Genomic DNA, 19,630 nt, shown 5'->3' with positions numbered 1-19,630 from the left:
ATTTGTTTACGATCGTTTCAATTAAGAACGGCTTCTGGTCTCAGAATAAAAAAAGAATAACATATCTAATAAGCAATACACACAAATGCAATCTATAACGTAATATAAAGAAATAAACTTTTAAATAGGGCTTATTTAAAAGTTTATAATACATAAAGTCTAATGGCATTTCCAAAAGACATGAGCAACCGAACGCTATGGACCTTATATATTGCAACCTCCCTTGTATTGTAGCTTGTTGCATTGGTTATCATTCTTTCAGAATTAATCACACTACAAGAAAACTCTAAATGATTAAGTACATAGGAGACAAACAGTCAACGGTGTTTATTGATTAGATCAAAAAAAGTGAATTCTAATTTCATTCACTAATAATTATATAAATTTATATATATAATAATAACTACTAATTCAATTAATTATACTTATATAAATTTATAATATATCCTAAGGACTATGAATTACATATATTCATAAGAGAATGGAATTTATTAATATTTTACTGATTTCATTGAAATAGGTACGCCAGCACGATCGTCTCTTTGGAGTATTGTTGGCTCACGAGTTGGAGAGAGCATTATCCAGTGGTACCGAGAGTAGAGCTGAGGGTGAACCCTTTAATAATGGATGGGAAGAAGAATTATGTGGTCCCGCACAGACGTTATTACATCAACATGCAATTCAAGGCGACTTGAGTGCGTTACAGGCGGCTATAGCCAGATTTGCAGCTGCATGTAGACTCAATAGCGATGCACCTATCGATCCTAAGTAAGTCAAGAATACACGTATGTTAAATGTCATTATGTTACGTATTTTATTTTATTTTTTTATTTACATACTAAAATATACAACATGCATTGCATGAAGTAAACACAAATATTAAAGTAACTAGAACTATCAAACTAAATCGGATATTAATATTCTTAAAAAGTTACAATTTCAGTACGTTGTAGATAGATAATGTTAGAACAGATATTATAACATGCGTTCTAACATGACAATTGTAATAGTAATAACGTGAATTATTTTATTTTTGTGTGTACTTAATTTTTGAATTGTTTTTAGAATAAAAAATATGGAATACTACTTAGTCTGTTTATTATAATAATATATGCAATAAAGTTAACTATTTTAGATTTAATTTAAATATCTGATACCACATTGATGTTGTAAATCTAGTTTGTTTTATCTTTCTACTATAAAACCAGTACCTACTAATTATTAATTTTGATTTTAAGTAATTATGAAATTAATTGCCCTTAGATACATGTACAAGTTATTAACGGAGTTGGAACGAGCTTGGTGTGCGAGTGAAGGTGCTTCAAGCGGTGGGAGCGACCCTGGCGCCACGGGTTGCGTCACCCGCGACGAGGAGCGCTGGCTTGCAGACTGCTTTGGCGAGCTCGTGGAGAGAGCCCTACACCAGTTACGTTTGCACAGGGACCTATATCCCGTGTTACATCACCGCAGTCTTAATAAGTGAGTGTCTACTTATTTAAACACCTGTATACCTAGGTGGACTTTATAAAAGTCGTATTTCAGTCGCAAAGCAAATTGCTTAAAGGGTAAGATAAAATATAGGACAAAACGTATAATATCTTTGTCCTTCAACATGGTAACGCATTAGTGGTATCACAGACGTCCTAAGATAATGTAGTGTCTAGAATCCATCTTAAACCTCTTATTCCTATTAAATAAAGAAAAATCATTGACGACATTAATTTTGAGTGATACACTTGACATTACGTTACTTACTTAACATTCACACATAACTTTTGAAGAAAATGGGTACAGGAAAGTTATAAATTACAACAAAATTATATTTGCGTGAACATTATATTGTGCAAGCTCTCGATTAAGTCGTACAATTTATACTCAAACATTTATGTATAAATTCTACAGCTTAATCCTGAGTCTAATTACTATCCACATCCAAAAGCCTGTGTAATTAGAATGATGTTGGGTACATAATCATATATTTCTGAGCCGTAAAACATATGTAGATAGACAATATCAGTAATTGTGTATGAATTTAAATTTTGTTCCTACGGGAAATCCTTATAACAAATTTAATTAGTCTGCAGCATCGAATTAGAATATACGGAACGAAGAAAAGGTGTAGTCGACAAAATAATTATACTTAATTCGAATAGATGTTGTTCCAATGAAATTTAGGCAGTATTTTATTTTCTGAGATAAAATGCTTTTTACAAAGAAGTTTGTCGTTTCATCGATTTTTCATGACAAATAAACATAAAATGTCCTATGGCAACATAAATATTATAAGGAAATTGATCATTAAAGAGCTATTCAACTGGCTGATATTTCTGTCTAAAATAAAACGCGTAGAGTTTATCAATTCGAGTGTATGTCATCTGTAGTTAGCATATATATTTTTGTTAATTTCAATCGAATTTGAAGATTATATTTTAATTGATAGGGTTGAAACATGTGTTATTCTCGTATTAATTTGAAAATGTAAGTTTCTTTTTAATGACAATATCAAATTCGAAGTATTACGTAGGCGCTCGATTCTCGATTTACTAAAATAATAAAGTTATTAATAATATTCGCAGGTTCGAGTATCTCCTCCGATGTTTAAGTCAACTGTCACAAATGAAAGCGTTCTGGAGATGCTGTCCCTTCAACAAGGAAATCAGGCAAGTCCTCTGAGTGAAAAGTTCCATTGAACAAAGGGCTCTTTATATCCGAAATTAAATGTTTAATGTCTTTATTAATTAGATTCAAAGGATGCTCCCCCGTTGATAGATTTGAGTGTTTATCAAAAATCTTTGCTTATATAATAAAATTTGTGGTCATTTAGTTCAGTAGCACTTATTCGAAATTCAAAACATCTAGATTTACATATTTATATTTATTAATGTACTTAATAAATTTTAATTTAGTACAGGGTCTTAAAAAATATGCACATACCTTTATGTTTAGTGTATATGAGTGATGTTTTTTAACTTCATGTAGCCGTGATACATTTATGAAATATTTTATTTTTCCCAGTTATTCTGAATGAATGATGGAATATTTCTTTATTAGAAAAACGTTAGACGTTTTTCTAATAAAGAAATATTCCATCATTACTGTGTTTAATAGGCTTTAAAATGGTTGTGGCTCTTAGTTCTTTTATATCAGAATTCAAACATTTGTCGTGTGATCAGTTTTATTTGTAGTTAAAAAAATATTTTTCGTATAGGTATTGCACTTAAGCCTCATAGGTAATATATCAATGTCAAGTTGAATATAATTTATACCAGAGTCTGTAATTTTATAAAAAGTAAAGTAAATATATTTTCTCTAATAAAAAATAGCATTTCTGAAAATATAAACATAAATCAGTAAATGACAATGTCACTAGATGTTACCTAAATACATTGTAAAGAGTTTATTTGCGATAGCGATGGCAATTAAGTATTGCTTAAAAATGAATTATTATTTTTAAATATTAACTCTGAACGTCGAACTGCGTTATTGTTTTATTTCCTTAAAATATATGGCTTCGTATTCTTCAACAAGCCCCTATTGAGCAATTATTTACTTCATTTTTACATTCCTCAACGTCACTAATAAATTGATTGAGTGAAGCAAAATATGTTTTTATTATTATGTAATATTCCTCCACCAAACTAAGTAGCTGGTAGCTGATTGGTGTATAGTAAATAATTCACGTACTCAGTAAATTCATTTTTATTAAACTCAAATCTATGCGTGTCTCAGAATTTCAGATAAACTTTTCGTCACAAGTGCTCGGGGTGCGTTCGGGGTGCGTTCGGGGTAGCTCCGCATGGAGATTATCCTCCAAACTATAGGGTTTTTTAAAAAGGGTGTGAAAGGTTTTTCGGGATCAGCATGCATTTAGTCTTGTAGGCAATCATGAATTTGTTATTTATTTATTTATTTATTAGCATACAAAACAAATTACAATCAATATAATAGTATAATTAGGAGAGTGTAGTTCGGTACAAAACTGGATTGTAATCCAACACTATGCAAGCCTAAAAGCTAAATTATATTGACGCATTCAATATACGCTAGATAAGGTTATATAATGAAAAGTAAACTAAATAGAAAATAATATATAACTACGTAATGCAATGAATTATCATATTAACAGAATTTATTTATATTAAAAAAAAATTGGTACAATATTAAATATAATTTGTCTCTTTATGGTGGAAATTTAATTGTCTCCGGAACTGGACCAGTTTTGAATGGAAAATATTTATATTTCTATTCGAGACAAGAATTTGTATTAGCGACACATTCGAACTATTGGATTATGATATGAAGTATTATTTGAGTAAACCTGAAGGTGTTATAATAAGGTTGCGTGATCTAAATCTCGTATTAAAGTTTAATAGAGAAAGAAAAGTGGACGAGTCCAATGATGATGAATAATTTTATGTAACAAGATTAGGTCATTATTATGTCGTCTTATATATAACTATGTTAGGACCAGTTATTATACAATATTATTGTAACCATTTAATAACTGACATATTATATTGTAAACTATTTCATACTTGCCAAAGTAGTGTTTTAGAATGAATATAATAACAAACATAACCATCATTTACAACTTTGAATTTGAACTATATATATATAAACAAATCTAGTTGTATCAACCCAGCCAAAATTCCGACTATGCAATTGGAATTTCACTCCAAAATCCTACTTTATTTTGTTTCTACGCAAACGCTGTGAGCTTTAGAATATCCATAGGGAATTGAGTGGCTGCGAGCGCTGTCTTACAATTTTGTTTTAGGACGGAAATAGTAGGTTCACTCCGAAAAGGCACGTCGGAATGGTACGAGGCTCTTTGTGCTCAGGACACTGAATCGGAACGAGGAGAAGACCTAGTGAATCTAATTACTCTTGTGCAAATCGATCTACAGCAAGGATTGACCTACTATCACCCACTGTTTGAAATGTAAGTATCATTTTGTAAATTTATCCAATGATTTACTTATTGTGTACCTACTAGCCCTTTACGGGTTTGCACGAATATAAAATAAAGAAAATGGGGTTCCGTTTCAGTTAGTAACGAAATAAAATGTCAATAAAATCAATCAATATTATTCAATATTATTTTTTTAAATAAGTCACAAATAATTACAATTATTCAATGGCAATGTACACAAGTGGCAATGTACACAAGATACTGGCAATGAATTTGTAGTTTTGGCGTATAAATACTCAAATATGTCTTCACTCCTTTTTATCTGTATAGAATATCTTAAGATGTTAGAGGGCGAGTTACTGCAGTGAAAATCAAAAGAAATACTGAAATAAAATAAAAAAATAATATAGCTTAAAAATAGTGTGCTAATATCGTCTTGTCGTAAATTGTTATGGTGGTTTATATTATTTTTATTATATTTTCTTCTACTGTCATTTAGTTAGTATAGTTCATTGCCAGTAAATTTTAAAGTTCAAAGACATAAAACAGATCATTTTTTAATATACAAGAAGAATTCTTCTTATATAATTAATTATTATACATAAATAATTGGATGAAATCTCAGGAGATAAAAATAATTATATATGTTTTAGGACTAATGGCGTCCCGTACTTTAGCGTGGTCTTTACACAAATCGATAAAATGGTAAGTAAAAAAATATTGCATTGCATTCACATTCTAGTATAAAGAAAAAAGAAATTTTATAATGATAGAAATGTACTGAATATATAAACAAAAACTTATTATTAACATATACCATATTTTAATTTGGCACGTATAAGTATGGATGGCATTAGATAGAAAGTTATTTGAATTGCGGTTTAAAAATGAAAAATTAATTTAAGTAATATACGTATAGGTATTTCCGTAATAGTATCGATTTATGGTGAATGCGCATTTAAACGTATGTCACATTCCCATCATGCATAAAAGAAATGTTAACCACCTGACACCTAATCGATCAAATTATCTACTATTAACTAACAGCTTCTCTACCACCCATAAATTACATTACATCAATTTCAACAATTTTTACCTTTTTTAAATACTTAAAATTTCATGTTTTAGTACTCATATTGAAATATGATGTCACAAAATCTAAAACCTAAATAATTTATTTCATCCAACTTTATGTGACACTTTGTGCCTTGCGGTGATGAAGGTTTGTTACTTTATTACACAAAAGCTACTGGACGTAATTATATAATTACACATAGAAATACTTTTAATCGGAATTCGCACAAACAATATATCGTCCAAATTTAATTAATTAGTAATTAACGTTTTATAATATGTACATACAATTAAATTAGTCTAGGTCTGGGAACAATAAAACACTTCCCACTATGACATGAGCTCGAGCGATATGTAGCAATTTATCAAAAGAAATATTTCAATATTATACTTCACGACTGTTAACTCAAGTGAGGATATCATAGGCATTATTAACCGTCGACGTAGTGAACGCAATATTTGTCATGTCCACCTTTCGCTGGGTATATATATATTTAATCTGTGTAGAGTTCTCTGTTTAATTTTGATTTATAATCAGTATTTCTGTCACCAGAGAATAAGTTAGAAATATAAATTGACAACTTTGCTTTTAAGTAGGATAGTAAAAAACTGGGTCACGACGTACCTATATACGTTCTTTTTTATATGGGTAGGTAGCAGAAGATGTAAGGCAATGTGTAGAACACTGGCTGGCTGAAGGTTGGTGCGGAGTTGCTGAAGAGGAAGTGATGGACGAGCAAGGCAATGGAGGTATGTCACTATAATTTGACGTCACAATGTCTTTATATGGTTTATACTGCCTAAAGCTCAATTTTCTTAAAATTATTTTACAGAAGTTCATAGGTACTAATAAATTACATCATTTCATTGTTTATTTCCAAATTGAAATGTTACAGATTTCAATTTGGAAAAAATATACAGTAGTCTATAAACGGTAAATTAAAAGTAAACTATGAAAATCTTAACAAAATAAATAAATTAATGATTCAAGGCCTGGGGAGATTGGATATATTCTAGGATATTTTATAATTATGAATCATTGAAACTAGCTTGTATTTTATAAATGAGACTTGTTCGTGAGTATGACGGATGAACATATTATTGCATTCAATGATTGTGTAGTGACTTCATCCATATGGAATAATTAAAATAACTTAATAAAACTACAGACGCTTTTATACGTAACACGCGTTTACAGAGATACCAGATGAACAAATTAGTATTGCATTCAATTATTGTTTAGAAAATTGAAGTATATTTTCTAAAAAAAATAATCTTATGAAAGAACATCTCTTATGTACAGAGTAAAGGAATAATATGTGATATTCAGTATGTGTAGTATCCGCGAAGACGCTGCCGTTTGAAGTGCTGTCGGCGGTCCGCGAGTTGTGTGCGGCAGCGGCACCCGCGCCTCCACCACACCTCGCGCATGACCCACCCCCGATGCTACTTGATGCTTACCTGTTAGTATTCTTTATATACGATCGTAGATTCACATTTATCAGATACAAATCAATATCATTTGACATAGGACACTATCGCCCCCTATGTATGTCATTTTTTATAACCATCCCTACAATCCAGTTCGGCTAGCTATGTTACTAACTGAAAAGAACTGACTAGAAAATTTGAGAACTTTTTTTTTTATTTAATTGTGATATCACCTCGCTAATGTATTAACTATCAGTGAAGAATGTCAAGAAATAATGTTTCTGTGCCCATCTGTTATACATAAAAACTTATAATTGTAATTGTATAGCAGTACCTAATTTTGGCTTAAGTTTTAATCTTGATCAGAATACCCATTATAGAATTAAAAAAAAATACAAAAAAATTAAAAATAATAAAATATATAGTGGCGAATTTACAACAAATTTACCATAACTTTTGCTGTAATTGTGCTAATAGATTTGCTCGCGAATACTATTAGACACTTTATAAATATACAAAGTATGATATAATTAATGTAAGTACTGAAAGGGGTGTGTTTAGAGTTATTTACTGAATTGTACATTAATAATAGATAAATATACTTCATTGATCGTTTCTGAAATATTAATATAATGTAGAAAGATATATATGTAAGTTGTACTAGATATATCCAGCAGACTACAAATATACCTACAGTAGTCATGTTGGTATCGATATGTTTGCCGTCTCAGTATTTTGTTCAGATAATTTCCCGTCAGACTGCACTTACGGATTTGTGCGAATAAATTTAAATAAATGTTTCTCTATTTATATTATTGTGGTAAACTTTAACTTATTTTATTGCAAAAATATTTCGTAATAAACCAAAACAAATTAGATTGGATATTAAATTTAATTTACATTTGAAAACTAGTGGCAAGTATCTACTTTATGATATGTGTGTGTGTGTATCAATAATCTCGATTCTTACATAAATGGATTGTGGAAATTCTTCGCTTCCTATACGTTGAGAGTTTACGTTCTTCTTATTTATGCCTCCGATCTTGAATATTAAATAATGAGATGCGTTCTCCAAAAGTTTCAGGTTCATTAAAAACACCACAAATGCGTAGCAAGCTCGGGTCACGAAAAGTTTTGTAGGCTTATGAGGCAAAGAGCAATTGCCTCACATTAATTAGGCAGTTAAGTATTAAAAGTTTGAGGAATCATTATATGTATATTTGGCATATTTTAAGAGACGCTAGATATAATGTGTCTTACAGCTAAGTAGGTAATATATAACATACAAGGTAATACAGATTTTATATAGTATTTGCAATTTAGTAACGTAATAGTATTAGTTATTGTTTAAATTAAATATATTAATATTATTATACCTAAATAATCCAAATAAAAATTAAAAAGAAAAATAATGTCCCCACCGTACTGATAGAAAAAGTGCATCCATAGATAAATAAAATTGATATACTGATCTAAATAGATCTTAAATATTTGACGAAGTTATAAAACCAACAACTGTTACCGTCTTTCTAAGTATTTGGATGTATCTTTCTATTTAGACTAAAATTAAAATTCAGAATTCTATTGAGAAACTTACCTCAAAGCTTTTAAAAACTTCTCTCGTCTCATAAAACTTTGCTTAAAAAGCCTCTAAAGTATGCAATGTCGTGATGTCTTGTAAAGTTATATGGTTTTTCTTATTGTTATTTTTAATAAAATACAATCATAAAATTTATTTCATATGAACGTAGATGATATAGAGGACGATCTAAAAAGATATGAATGGATGTGGTGGAAAAAGATAACATAGTAATAGGATGAAGGCAAGGCAATTATGATTATAAAATCTAGCTTATATAGTTATTCATTAAATTGCTGTTTAAGTATTTCCTTTTTTCGACATCTATAGTATAGATAGATTTTGATATAGGTAAGCAGCCAGTTTGAGTGCGCTCATTCATGTTATATTCGCAGGTGGTTCGAGCCATTAATCGATAGATGGTTGGCCGTTACAAAGACCATGGCTTTGCAGAGAGTTCGCGCAGCTGTCGAACTAGGTAACTTAATTGCAATATGTGTACATAATTAACTGTAGTTATGTAAGTCAATAATATAATTCTACCTATGAGTTATATTATGCATCCTTTATTTGTTAATAACGTGTGTTAGCGGATAGAAATTATTACACTAAACAGTTAAGAAGCTTACACACAGCTTTCACTAGCTTCTAATTTATTTTTACATTGCAGCCATTTTAAGTAAAAGATACTTATCGTTAATTGTTTCTTTTGTAAAATGAATGTTGTTTGATTCTAACTCTAAATATTCCAGTAACAAATATAGTTATTCCCAGAACTGGGACGCATTTATTAGTCCAAGAAGCATAGGTAAAAGTTCTAATTGGGCCGATAATAATTTTATTTAGCTTAATAACTCGCAAAACATTTGCAACTGTTCATACTATACTTACTTTCTTAATAAATTAATTATATGTAGTTCTCTAACATTGTTCTATGTTGCCTTTGATTATTTTGTAATTATAGATCAATACGTCAATCTTATTGTCTTAAAATCATTGCGTAAATCAATAAGATTAAGTACTTGTTTAGTAGGCGGTTTCAGTAATGATATGTGACTCCGACGTTACTGCTTTTATTTCCCACTAAAATCACATTCCACATTAATTACACGAGTCTCACTCTCTCTTTTACTAATTATCTCGATGCTTGAACCTACAATAATTCCTATTTTGTAAATGTGGTTGCTTCAACTTCCTTAAACCGTATGATTTTCTCGCCTTCTTCTTTACTAGTATTGGTTAGATGGTACTAGTGACATCTGAATATACGTACCAAATTTATATATTTATCTATATTGTTCTTTTCCTTTATTATATACCACTACATCATATACTGGTTGGTGTATATGATACAGTAGTATACTGTAGATAGGTAATAAATCCTATCGTTCAAAAAAACATTTCCGAGGAATAAATTAATGTGACTTTCTGCGATTACCTCTATACTTAATGTAGTCTCTACACTTAATGTAAACTTTTATAACACTTGATATAGTTATTTGCGAATTATGTATATCTAACCTTACAATGCATTTCAACAATCACGCAAGTTCCGCTATAAAACAGACAACCGTCAAAATTAAAGTTACACTATTTTCAAAGCAAACGCCGCCTCGCCGGTGAGGATTTAAGATCTTGGGATTGAAATAACAAAAAAAGACCAAGCAAATATGTGACGTAACGGAATGTATTAGGACATGTATTTAAATGAATGGAACTAATTGTCGAGAGGGCAAAAGGCGAAGGTTCACACCCGTGGTCGGGAGGGTGGCCATTTAGATAAGTATCGAAATCTGAACTGCGGCGTGACACGAAAGGTTTTATTGGCTTCAGACAATTATAAGATTGGTTCTAATTTGTTCGTATGAATATTAATTTTATATAGAAGGCGATGGATCGTACAATTTCTCAATTCTTACATTCTCTTCAATTTTATTATTAGGTATACGCATTTTAAATACATCCTAAACTTAATGATTGGCAAATATATTCTAAATGCCCTAATATTTGACATCTAAAACAGATCTCATGTAGTAATAAATAATATACGTCATTATGACTAGAGTAATAATAGAAAATATCTTATATTATACATGTATATTTAATAGATATATAACTAACTCTATGTAATAGATAATATAGATACTTTTACAATAGGTACAAATGCAAAGAAGTAAATTATGTTACATAAACCTAATCTTTTTATACCGTTTTATTACAAACAGTAGTTTAGTAAAAAGCATTGAAAAAGGGACGTTTATGAAATATGATTTATTACAATAGATAATTTAGTAATGCAATGTACCTACACAAAAAAACTAATGTGGCATACATTATGTGTATAAATAATGTGCGTGATAGACACAAAGTTTTAACTTAATCTATCATGTTTAGTGTATATTTAGTTATATTGTAATATGTGCTATATTTCTATACTGCTATAATTATGCATAATACATAATTTATTTTAAATTAATACATATATATTACATATAAATCATATAGACTAATAAATACCGTAATATTTGAAAATAAAACAAACCGGCTGTTACTGTAATGTGAGGCAGTATCTAGTAAGACACTGCCTCACATATGATATGACTATCATAGAACTATTATATATTGTAGGGGCCAGTTGTTCAGTTATAAAATATTATCTTATGTGGTTATAATATGATAAACAACTGACACAAATATCTATTATACTATACCTATTATAAATACATAATATAATTTTAGAATAGAAGTAAAGTAGATACTAGAGAAGAAGGTTTGACTCCTTGTATATGTTTGTACACCTTTGGAAGTGATAGATATGATAGTGGGAATATAAAATTATACATTCAGCTAGAGAAATCAATTTACTTATTTACATATTCGCATTCTTAATACGAAACTGCATTAGGTATACGCAGACACAGAGGGCATACAACGTTCTTCGCATATAATATAATGGGTTTAGAATATTCTTAGGGGTCCCTTAGGTCTACAGCGCATAAGGGAACTTTGCAGAAGCGGGGATTAATGTTTTTCAAACCATAATGTGTAAAAGAACTGCAGGGCAAGTATGTCGGATTGACAAATCCAGAAGCACTGGACATCATTATACGTCTACAGAACAAGTGCATCTGGCGGTGTACATTAATATCAACTGAGTTATATGACGTTCATATTATACTGACATAGTTTATTAGTAATTTGCTAATATGACATGGATCATAAATATCCGAATGGAATAAACAAATCGTAGATTTTCCACTCAAATATTTAAAGTTTAGAGTCACGTTCCAAAAAGTTTGAGTTAAAGCAGTTTTGTTTTAATCATACCTATATAAATCTAATTAGAATGACATCGTATAATGTTATAAATAATAATATCTCCGGAGAATACACACAGCGCCATCTAGTCCCTAGTTACGCAGAGTTAGTGTTGTGGGTATTAGACAACTGTTAAATATACTCGTATAAATACATTTGTTTTATAAATGCATACATAATTACACATAGAAAACACCCAGACTGATAAAAACAATCATATTCATGAATACAAATGTTTGTACCGTGCGAGGAATCGAACTTGCGATCATCGGACGTAAGGCGGTATACTCGTGCCTACCACTAAGATTTATCTGTTGTCATAAATGTTTAGATCGTGCAGTCGAAGGTGAGCATCTCGTGAAACACAGTACATCATCAGTGGACACGGCGGCATGGTAAGTTTAAATTTATATAAATATAAAAGTATGTCTGTCTGATTGTTTGTTACCCTTTCACCCCGAAACAGTTAAACGGATCTTAATAAAATTTAATACTAACTAAATTTAATAGAAGATAGTAATACGAAGATTGACATAGGTATATAGTTTTATTTGAATAAAATATCTGAAGTGGGTGAAAAAAAGGCGAAAGTTTAGGCGCAGGCGAAGTTGTAGATAACAGCTACAATTGTTATAAAAGTGAGAATGCGTCGGACTGTTTATTACTTTTGATGACTTTTGTTAGACTGGACAAATTTTAATGAAATGAAATGAAATTACTTATTCCTATGAACGTGGTAATTGCATAGATGGAGATGTTGTGTAGTCTTGACACTCAGTCTATTCAACGTGCAAAACAAGACGTTTTAATATTTATATTAATTAATATAAGTATTAAGTCAGCTTATATAATGAAGATTATTATAGATAACCATATAATGTCTGGTATGGTAACCATATAATGAGTGGTAGAATCAAAATATGACTATTCAAAAGTGCTTGTAATGAGTTTATTTGAATAAAGATTATTTCTATTTCTATTTCTATGTCATCCATTTTGTATATAAAATAATCTTTCAATGAGTAAAAACACTTATCAGAGAGATCTTTGAATTACTTTGAACAGACATTTGTAATTGTCGTAGGTAATTTATTAATGAAATTAGACATGAGATAGATTGTATTATGAGTACGTTCAGATACCATTTTTTATCTCAAAAATATGCACATAAAATCAGTAACAGTTGCTAGTAGGTTATATTATATGTAGTATGTATATTATACATATGCACTAATAAATATAAATAACTAATGCATATAATGGTGCACTTTTCTTCTTAGTGAAAAAGGTTCAATTTAATGTAATACCTACTGTTCCTGACTTTCGGCCTAATATACCCTTTACCCCTGTACACACTGGTATGTACATATAGGAGCAATGATTGGCATATTCGATTATTATTGTGGTTTCAGTTAGTGAAACAAACAGAAAGTTATTAGTTCTAACAAAGCATGGTTTCATTGTCCCCAATTTTAGATATAAAATTTAAATCACGGAATTGATTACATAGATGCAAAGAAGAACAGGAAATTAATATCCTGTTTGTACTAAATAAACAATATTTATCATATTATCGTTTTTCAGATAAGAAATATTTTTTCAGATTTTTTCATCGTTCATATTGTAACGAAACAAAGAATAACTCAGTCAAGTGCAAGTCAGATTCGAATTAAAACTGTTTACATATATATGTATGTTATAAAACCTGTGTTTTATTTTCTTTTCATTAAGTATGAACTTACAAGAAATAGATATTCGATATTAATGTAATTAAGATTTCCTTGGTTTAAATTAAATATCGCCATGAAATTTGACCACATAACTATTTTTTACTTCAATAATTTCTCAATAACTGTGCTAGTAAGAAATATTATTTTTTTTGTCTATAGTATATTTATATGCTTTTAATAACTGTTATTCAGATTTTTAGCTGCGGAATTCTCGGAATATAAGGCCGATGGTATTGGTTTTTCTTTTATGTTTTCCTTCGTAAGTCCAACTGCCGTGTAGCGGCATAAAATAAATATATATTTCGTCATTTTGTAATATACAAATGAACTTTCATGTGAGGATTACTTCAAAATAGAAACAAATAATTTAAAACCTTCAATTCAGAACCTTGTATAAATAGTATTTATATTTTTTTATAGTTTTTAATTACAATTCTGACTATATACGAGTATATACTAATATCAAACGTTTACCGTTTCCGAAATATTGATCTGTTGCCGACAGAAGAACCAACAGAGAGACGGGCGAATGAAGTCGCACCATAACACTGTCGCAAAATATCCGCAGCAATTCGTGAAAAATAGTTTTGAGAAAATCGTTCTTTAATTGCGATATTCTCGGTAATAACCATTTCAACTTACTTTACTTCGTTTAAATTGAGACGGAGATAGTTTCTCTTTTTGTTTAAATCGTATTTTTGTCCATAACATATTCACACGTGTCTAAAGAAAGACACGTGTCACGTTCCATTGTTCATATATCACAATCAGTCCAAATGATACTTGTCCATACAAAGAAAAATAAAGGGAGCTAACATTTTCTTATAGATATTTTATATATATATATATATATATATATATATATATATATATGGTTGATGCGTTGTTTGGTAACAAAAATAATTGTAAAGATTATATATGTATATATATATGTAGGTACCTATAGTTAAGTTGAAGCATCGTCACATTTTTTATAATTACCATTTAATATAAATTTGGTAATAATATGTAATTTGGTAACATAAATGCTATTAGAAAAGGTTTGAAAATTTAGGATAGAATTTGAACATTTTGTTATGTACTAATTCAATTACAATTTTTTTCCACAAAATTTGTCCATATATTGTTTCCTCTTAGTAAATTGTTTTCATGCATTTTAAATAATTGATGAAGATTAAAACAATATCATAATAAATATTCACGTTGCGGATAAAACCTTAATGCATTTGGTAATAATAGCGTTCTCGACGCATCAAGCGTGCAAAGCTATATCTATACTTATTTACCAATTTTACAAAACGTATGCTTTTAATTGATGTAATTAATACTTCATTATATTTATGATAACTTGTTGATATACACGTTAGATAAAACTAATTTCCTATTAGATAGCGGGTTATCTTCCGTGTTATACCAAAATTAATTTCCCCCTAGGGTTAACAATTTACATTTTTTCAGTAACCAGTAATTATTTAGTAATCTTACTATACTATTGTTTTTGTTGAAATTCATATGATTCTTTTTATTTTCATTATATTTATTTGAATCATAGTATCTTCGATTTCACTATCTGATCACGCGTTATGAGGGCATTATACTGAACAAAGAATCCCTACGTTTTATGTTGTTAATACTTCGTTTTAATACGAAGAATACAAATTTGTACAACTATTGTTTAAAAATAAATATAATAAATACGAAATGCAACTAAAGTAATTAAATATTTTTCGAACTTGGACTCAAATTATGTCTTGCAATAATTTTGTTTTTGCGCGCAATTTCAACGGTAACTAGGTAATTATGTACCTACTATATTATCCAGCATCGTGTATCAATAATATTCAACTTGCCAACTACAAATAAAGGCCGATTTGTTTGCATAATCTTTCAGATTTAAAGCGAGCCATGTTATACGCATATTTTTATGTAATTTACGACTTCCTAGTAGCTAATAAGACTCGACGGAAGAGGGTGCTGAAAAATTGAGCTAGGAGCTCAATTTTGAATGAGGAAGATTGTTAAATTGTGTATATAAACAAATTGTCCTTAATATTTATTTACAATAGGTATAGTTGATTTATAGTTGAAGTCCTATTTTACCAAATATAATCGAGATATTCTTTGCTCTAGTTTCAGAGGAAGACATTTCATTGCAATATTCACACTACTTCTCGATCAAACCTGATTTCTCATAATTTACTGTTTATAAGGGAGAAAATGTCATTATTTTTCATTGTGGAGATTTTTTTTTAATGTAAATTTATAAATGTAATTTATCAGTTTATACCATATGCGACTGGTGTGGCGAGGAATTGGTGGTGCTGAAGAGGGTACAGGAGGCGGTGGGCTACGACTTTTAGAGGCTGCGTGTGCAACTGCTTTGCATTATGCTGACCTCGTCCATGGTGCGCTCGCTGATCAGGGCTACTACGAGAACCACGGTGAATATGTTTTCATAAAAAAATATCATATATACATATAATTCTCGGGTCACAATTTTAGTTACCATACTCCGCCGAAACGGCTTGACCGGTTTTTATACAATTTTATATGCATATTCAGTAGCTTTTACCCCGAACACTATTTTTTATTTCTAGACCTAAATTATTTTTTTACGATTTAGCATGGAAAATACATACAACTTCATATTTTCACCCTTTTATGATCAACGCCTGTTTTTTAATTACATTAATTTATATAGCAAAACAACGTTTACCGGTACAGCTAGTATACTATAAAGATGTATACTTTGGTGGTGCTAAACATATACTTATTTAAATGTAGCTAACTATTGCTTACGGACAGGATCTAATAAATAATACCTACTGTTTTTGAATTAAGATAATTGCGACTACTAAAGGAACGAAGTCACGGCACAGCGGCTAATAGATAATAATAAAGGGCTTAACTTGTATAAACATGCGAGTAGCCAAATCGGAAATTCTGTGTTAGTGAACAAGGAAACCTCGCTGTTCATGTTACATATACGTAATCCAATTTTCCTAAGCCGTATTGTGTCTTTTCAATTCTGATCTCAGTTGCGAAGTCAGTTTGAAAGGATTTCAAAATAAATTATCTTCCAGTAGATACGAGTATATTCCACATACCTACACTTACCTAATGTTTTGAATACAGAACAGGATTGGGTATCGTGACCTATACGATTTAGACATAAAAAAATAGAATTTGGGTATTTTAAATTTGGTCGACTTGTCAAAGGAGATGTTTCTCAATCCGCTTGTGTTTTTCTTTGTTGTATAACGATAGGTATAGATCGTTGCCAACTCTTCACTGACTTTTTAAATTATTTTTGAAATTGATGTAACTTATAAGTATACGGTACGTGTTTATCTATATTACATTATAAATATTACTTTTCAATTTACTTTGCTGATATTTTCATATTTTATTCGGCTAACCACGAGTATTGTCGAATGCTGTTCTTGTTGTTGTTATAGATATAAATTGTTTACATTTTTTTTATTAATTACGAGTATATTAGTTTAAAAACATCCTACTGATAATTCGTATTTTTGAAAAAGATCATCAATCAACGTTAGTGTACATGAGTAATTATGTTTCTTAACTATACAGAATAATCAGCTGCGACTGTTATCCGATAATGGAGTAAGAGGTAATAAATGAATGTCGTGGACTGGACTGACGAGTATCCAACTAATCAGATTGTTCCACTGTCTATTATGTGCTACATTTAACACAGAAATATGTTACCTGAGTTTAACATATAGTATACTATATGTTAATAATAATTTATATACTGCATCGTGTTTTACTAAACATTAATTACGTTCATGTGCGGCGTATCATAATATGTAGCATTTATTTATATAATATAAATTTTGTACATATCTAATATATTTATGTAACATACATGTAGTATAAAATAAATTTTGTAAAATGTACCTAACGTCTTCTTCAACTATGGTTTTGAGATACATAAAAATATAAGAATAAGCCATTTCGTTTACATGAACGAAATACTAACGATGAAGAGCATGTAGTAGAAAAGTCTTTTATTTTTAATTTAATCCCTTTCAACCTAAATTTATATTAAAAATACTAGAAAGGAAACCCCTCATAAGACAATATTACATTAACATAAGAAACTACTGTTAATGTATTCTGATCGCTCTTCTAGTAGAGGTAGACTTATAGGTATCAAGAATTTCAATGACCTTACAACCCTTCAGTAAAAGTATTCAAATTTAATTGGTTTTTACAGCACTTAATCCTGTTGACTACTATATAAATTGTTTCATTAAGCTAAGAACCGAATAGCTCCTGTAGTACTCTTTCGAAAATATATATACTTTGAATACCTACTCTTTGAAACGGATTACATACGTCATTGTTTTCTTATAAAATACTAATACTATATTTTATACAGACTTTCTATTTTGTTTCCTATCGCTTGTTTTCTTCACAATGTATATTAAGTAGGTTCTACACAACACGTATATAATATTAAATATTTGATAGCAGGTCAAAACAAATCCACAGAGGAGATATGCACGATCGTGAACAATTTGGAATATGTGCGCCGCTCTCTCTCGGAATACGATGACGAACACATGTAAGAGTATGCATTTAAATAAAACAAAACAAATTGTACGATAAGCTATCTAAAGTTATGGACTTCCTTCAATTATGGCTCGGAAATAACCTAAGACCATTAATATAACAAATAACCTAAGACATAGCGCCATCTAATTTCAAATGAAGCAGAACATACACTATAGAACTCATTTAAATACGGGGGAAAAATATCATATTATATTATGAAGTATTTAAAAATCATACTTATGAATAGAATTTTTTGTAAAACCCGCGACAAGGAAAGAAAAGCGGAGAGCCAAACAGCTAGACAAACCTCATCAAGAAGACATCAAGTCAAATATTATTGTTATGTTAGCTTGAGGTATTGTGTAATTAGTTATAACGTGTTAAACAGTTTTTCTCCCTGGTAATATAGCATGGCAATACATAACGTGGCACCGCGTCACTACGCCAACTGTAGTTTGACCAGCCCTATTCAACGTAATGGACCCAAACCCCAGAGTGAGCTTGTTAAGTCAACCTCTATGTGATGCCGCTAAGGCTAACGTAAGGTTAACTGAACTGGCCTCATCTTTCACTGCTGCCGCGCCAGCTTATACTAACAGTATGTGCTAGCTTATACAGGTAGATGCAACATTCCATCTATTATTATACATCAAAAAAATGTTATTCTTACTATATTTAAAGTGCAAATGACGAAAATGCTCGACAACTGGTGCGTGGGGCGTTAGGAACATTGGACGCTAGGTCGTCTCGCGCGGCGGCGCCCCTGGCTGCCCGCGCTCGTCCGCCCTTAAGGAAAGCTGTCTTCCATCTCGCCTGGTCCCCTGATACACTGCCTACGCCTCAGGTAACGTATTCGTATTAGTACTACTTCTTAGTATAATAGTATTTATTATTTCGACTAGACTAGAATAGCTGTTTCATTATGTAATGTTATTAACAGGTTCAATTTCACAGTATTGACATTTATCTATGATCTATTTGACAGTTAAGATTATAAAGGAA

General features: G+C 30.2%; 1 protein-coding gene across 1 annotated transcript in view; it reads left to right on the top strand.

The window, feature by feature from the left end:
• The window catches only part of LOC131848009 (BAI1-associated protein 3), a 50,994-nt gene that overhangs the window by 25,132 nt on the left and 6,232 nt on the right, over positions 1–19,630 (top strand). The window contains exons 8-19 of the mRNA XM_059197746.1: positions 521–768; positions 1,264–1,479; positions 2,577–2,660; positions 4,778–4,942; positions 5,566–5,617; positions 6,640–6,736; positions 7,317–7,449; positions 9,392–9,474; positions 12,646–12,709; positions 16,325–16,485; positions 18,548–18,638; positions 19,310–19,472. Coding sequence (XP_059053729.1) covers positions 521–768; positions 1,264–1,479; positions 2,577–2,660; positions 4,778–4,942; positions 5,566–5,617; positions 6,640–6,736; positions 7,317–7,449; positions 9,392–9,474; positions 12,646–12,709; positions 16,325–16,485; positions 18,548–18,638; positions 19,310–19,472 — 1,557 coding nt within the window. The remainder of the gene's footprint in view (positions 1–520; positions 769–1,263; positions 1,480–2,576; positions 2,661–4,777; positions 4,943–5,565; positions 5,618–6,639; positions 6,737–7,316; positions 7,450–9,391; positions 9,475–12,645; positions 12,710–16,324; positions 16,486–18,547; positions 18,639–19,309; positions 19,473–19,630) is intronic.

Source organism: Achroia grisella, unplaced genomic scaffold, assembly GCF_030625045.1.
Source record: "Achroia grisella isolate CSIRO2021 unplaced genomic scaffold, CSIRO_AGI_Agris_v1 utg546, whole genome shotgun sequence".
Taxonomy (NCBI): domain Eukaryota; kingdom Metazoa; phylum Arthropoda; class Insecta; order Lepidoptera; family Pyralidae; genus Achroia; species Achroia grisella.
This window is presented reverse-complemented; position numbering and strand designations above follow the sequence as displayed.